Source organism: Anticarsia gemmatalis, chromosome W (assembly GCF_050436995.1).
Source record: "Anticarsia gemmatalis isolate Benzon Research Colony breed Stoneville strain chromosome W, ilAntGemm2 primary, whole genome shotgun sequence".
NCBI classification, from domain to species: domain Eukaryota; kingdom Metazoa; phylum Arthropoda; class Insecta; order Lepidoptera; family Erebidae; genus Anticarsia; species Anticarsia gemmatalis.
This window is the reverse complement of record NC_134775.1, coordinates 8,458,544-8,463,589: the sequence shown is the minus strand read 5'-3', so window position 1 is coordinate 8,463,589 and position 5,046 is coordinate 8,458,544. Positions and strand designations below refer to the sequence as shown.

At 44.6% G+C, this 5,046-nt stretch overlaps 1 protein-coding gene across 1 annotated transcript; it reads right to left on the bottom strand.

Annotated features, from left to right (window-relative positions):
* Positions 1-634: 634 nt before the first annotated feature.
* Positions 635-3,997, bottom strand: LOC142985909 (uncharacterized). The gene has a single exon (XM_076134151.1). It carries the CDS (start codon positions 3,995-3,997, stop codon positions 635-637), a length of 3,363 nt encoding a protein of 1,120 aa, XP_075990266.1.
* Between the last annotated feature and the right edge of the window lie 1,049 nt (positions 3,998-5,046).

The window sequence follows — 5,046 nt, the reverse complement described above, 5'->3', positions numbered from 1 at the left end:
TGATTCTTATTAACTGGAAGGTTCTAATAATAATATTCGCGTTTCTACAAAGTTCTATGTAAACAAAAGGTTGTTAATGATATTTCTAAATAATGAATTTGACATAAACGTATAAAGTAAGAATTTAAATGTTAATTATTATTTAAAATATGCTATTATTTATATATTTATGTAAACAATGTGCAATCTAATTTTTACGTATTACTTTATGCGTTTATGTGCCTAATTTACTATATACAAAAGTTATTTATGCGTTCATCGTGCACATTTCTCCCGCCGTCGCATCTTGCGATTCAACTGGTAGCACGATGACCTTCTTGCATGGTCGCCGCAAGACATGGCCGTTGCTGGTAGTGATGTCCACAACTCGTATCTCGTTGTCTTTGCCAGGGAAGACGCGTGTCACTCGTCCCTTTGGCCACACATTCCTCGGTAGGTTGGAATCGCAGATGATTACTACATCGCCGACACGCAGGGGTGTACCAGATGCGTGCGGCTCCCGCCGGTGTTGGAGTAACGGCCTGTATTCTTTTACCCAACGCTTCCAGAAAGTGTCTGCTAGTTGCTGCGCTCGTCTCCACAGACTTCGAGTGGCCTCATTGTTCTCGTTAAAGCTGCCAGGCGCAGGCACGTGTCAGCTCGGACCTAGTAGAATGTGAGTTGGCGTTAGAGCTTCCGGTTCTTCGGGGTTGACCGTCACATGGGTGAGAGGACGCGAATTTAGAATGTTCTCGGCTTCGACCAGGAGCGTATGTAGAACTTCGTCGCTGGGATGCTTTTCTCGGAGTGTAACCCGAAGGGCTTCTTTTACGCTCCGTACTAGACGCTCCCATGCCCCTCCCATGAAAGGCGAGGCAGGGGGTATGAAGCGCCACTTTATATGGTGTACACTCGCTTCTTCCTGCATTGCTCTCCAGGCTTCCCGTAGCTCCTTGTCGGCTGCTTTGAAACAAGTTCCGTTGTCCGACCACAGCTCTGTCGGCATTACTCTTCTCCCGATGAATCTTCTTATCGCGCAGACAGCCGAGTCTGCGCTTAACGACGGCACCACTTCTAAGTGTACTGCTCTTACAGTGAGACAGGTGAAGAGAGCTACCCATCTCTTTTCTCTGTGTCTGGCTACTGTTACTTCTACTGGACCAAAGTAATCGACCCCTGTGTAAGAGAAGGGTCTTGCGCCGTGAGTTAGTCGAGCTGCTGGTAAGTCTCCTGTTGAAAGCTTAGTCGGCTTTGCTCTTCTTATTTTACATCTCTGGCAATTCCTTATAACGTTTTTTACCGTCGGGCGTATTCGTGTCACCCAACACCGCTGTCGCAGTTCGTTCACAACCAGCTCTACTCCGCCGTGGATCATTTTCTCATGTATGTGCTGGATATACATTTTCGTGTATCGATGTTGGCCGTCGAGCAGAACAGGGTTGGTCGTGGTTACACTAATTCCGGGTGCAGCTGAAATTCTTCCCCGTAGGCGCAGCAAGCCATCTTCGCCGATGATAACGCTTAGATTGGCTAGTCGATCTTTTCCAGTCGGCGCATTACCGTTTTCTATCCTTGTCCTTTCCTGTGCGTAGCTTTCATCCTGCATCGCTCGTATCCACATATTTTCAGCTCTTTGTAGATAGGTTGCATCGAGGGGAATCAGCCTTTTCATTTCTTCAGTCTTCACTGATGTTTTAAGTTTCGGTTCTTTGTCCAGTTTCTTTTCCAGGTTAACCAGCCTTTTGAAGGCGTTGTCAAAATTGTTCGGGATTATTCTGTTTTCATTCTTCCAAAGTAGGGCGGTCTCGAAACGTCCTTCGGGCAACCGTCTACTGTGTGCATTGAGTATCTCCAAGGCGCGTTCGTCAGGGTCGTTCCTTTTTTTCTTTGCTTCTACTCCGAGTGCTTCCAGGTCAAAGAATTCTTTCATCATTTTCTCCATGGGTTTTTCATCTTCTTCTAGGCTAGTAGTGTATCCACAGAAGTCAACTGACCTTATCCTAGAAGTTCGGCATCCATGTAAGACCCAGCCTAATTTGGTGTTAGTTGCTACTGGTTGGTCTCGATTTCCAGTCCTGATGTCCAGCGCTACTAACAGCTCCCAGTTGTCTTGTCCAATAAGGATTTTTGGTCGAGCATCTTGGTATATTAGCTGGTCTTCTATACCCTTCAGATGTGCACAGTTTTCGACGTCTCTTCGGCTAATCGTTTGTTGCGCGAACATTAGTTTCTGCACAGTGCGTACATTCCGCATTTTATACTGTTGGCCATTGGAGTTGTATCGACCTCGTATGGTTACGTCCACTCTCTTGCTGTTTTCGTGTTTCGCCGTCTCGTTAAGCCCTTGCACCCACATGTCGTCTCGCGGGCCGTCGATACCTAATAATTCCGCTAGGCTTTCTTCGATCAGGGTGATGGTGCTCCCGTCGTCCATCAGTGCGAAGGTGTCGACCCTGGTGCTATTCGGACCGACCAATGTAACCGGCGCAATCTTCAGCAGGGCTTGACGACTTCTTGCGGCGTTAGTATTTTTCACAACTTCTACCGCTGACGTGACCTCTACTGGTGCCGTAGTTGCCGGCTGCTCTTTCACAGTATCTTTTCTGTGGTGCAACAAACGATGGTGAGCCATGTCGCATCCGTCTTCACCACATGCCTTGGATTGACAGTTTTCGCGCCTGTGTGAGCTAAGTAGGCAGCGGAAACATATTTTATTCTTCTTTGCTATGTCCCACCTTTCGTTAACACTCGCGCTACGAAATCGTCGGCAGTCGGTAAGCTGGTGTTCCTTCTTGCATACCAGACACTGGGGTTTTCTTTCGTTGGCTGTGTAGGTGCGCTCCGCCCTCTTCTTGAAGGTTTTTTCATGTGTCCTTACGGTGACGTCTTCGGGTTCCGCGAATACACCACACTTGTCAGCCTCCAAGTTTAAGAATACGGCGAGCCTCTTGAGATCTGCTATATCTTCTTTGGAGCTGTAGCTGAAGTCGTACCATTTGTTCCTCAGTATTGGGGTGAATTTGTCTAGAACAATCTTCACTAGCTCTGGATTGTATAAATATTGTAGTTTTCTAAGAGCCTCAATCGTAGCGACGATGTTAGACACTTTATTCGCAAATATGCATAAGTCACGTGGGTCATCATTAATTTTCTGCAGATTTCTTAGTTTTTGCATCTCGTTCATAGCCAGTGCGTCCGGTCTTCCGAATCTGCGTTCCAAAGCATCCAAGATGGCTTGTGGGTCCGGCTGGCTGATCAGCATACTGCTCACTGCTTCATGAGCAGCTCCCTTTAAACTTTTCCTGATGCGGGCAATATTTTCGATTTTCGAAAACATTTGGTTTGTTTCCTGATAGGCGGCGCGGAACGCCAACCAATTACTAATTTCTCCGTTAAAGACTGGTAGCTCCTGTATGTACCTCGGTGCGTCTCTGGACATTCGCACTGCCTGTGTGAGCGCCTCTGCCAATGAAGTGACGTCCGGCTGACGCGCAGGGACACCTTCTTTCCTGTGTGCTTGATTTTCTTCCTTGATAGTGTCCTGTCCTCGCCATTCCGGATCCTTCACTTCTTTGGGAAGCGTGGTCTTGTTCAGCCATTCTTCTACCCGGCTAGGTGCGTCGTCCTCTTCCTCATCCACAACCGACGAAGGAGCGTAGTCATCGTCTTCATCCTCTGCCTCAACGCGCAGTCGCTTTAATTTAGCTTCGGCGAGCGCGAGCTTTAACGCGGCAACTTCCTCTTCTGCCTCAATAATTCGCCTTGATCGAGACCCTGTTGTACGCGACGATCTTCGTGTCTTCACTGTGCGGACAGATTTCGCGGTAGGAGCCGTAATCGTATTTATATCAGCGGTCGCTGACCCGAGTACTGTCGCGGCCGCTGACCCCGACAAGGTCGCAGACTCCGACGCGGTCGCAGTACTTAGTATCTCTGTGGTTGGCGTGAGGGCAGTAGTAGTCTCCGATGTCGCCAACTGTTCGATTATTCTTCCTTTAAGACTTCGCGTAACCGGCATCCTTTGTTCTTGCACTGTTCCAATCCGGCTCGAAGGACCAGCAATGTGGAGGACTAATATTCTTCCAATAAGAACACCGGTTGCGAAGTAATATATTTATTTTTATTTTCTTCAATCTTCAAAGTGGACTGTATTATAAACTATTTACTATACACTATTCATATACTTTACTATGTACGGTTTATTCACTATGTACTTTTCTTCTTTCTCCGATGTGATCTTCATTCGATGAGTTTAAAACTTAAACTGCCGCTACTCGGCGCGCGTCCATATTTATATTCACAAACATTGCTTCTAGAATCATAGCGAAAGATCAAGCGCGCCGTGTCACGCCGCGCGATGTTCTAGAGATTTTCCGTCTCGCTCGCGCATACGCGTTTTGCCAATACGTCTTTCTCATTCTTGTACTTTCGGGAACGATCGGCGTGTTTAATCGAAGGATCGCCGGCGCTCGGTGTTTCGCGATTGTTCCTTCGTATGATTCTTATTAACTGGAAGGTTCTAATAATAATATTCGTGTTTCTACAAAGTTCTATGTAAACAAAAGGTTGTTAATGATATTTCTAAATAATGAATTTGACATAAACATATAAAGTAAGAATTTAAATGTTAATTATTATTTAAAATATGCTATTATTTATATATTTATGTAAACAATGTGCAATCTATATAATGTGCGTATTACTTTATGCGTTTATGTGCCTAATTTACTATATACAAAAGTTATTTATGCGTTCATCGTGCACAATATGCTTTAATGACTATACTATTTTCTATCTTAATTAAATGATCCATAGTTACAGGGAATATAACTTTATCTGTTTTTTCTATTTTCCTTAGTAAATTATACAATTCATTGGTAGTCTATAAAGATTGATGTAAAATATTTATTTTACTAAAAGCGACTGCTGTCTCGACTTCGTCAAATCTAATTAATAAAATTTGAAAATTATGTATAAGTAAATTAAAAGTATTTATAATAAGTTCCTTGCTCCTTTGATATTGTGTTCTGTTAAGAATTTCCTGGATTTCTTCAATTGTTTTTTCTA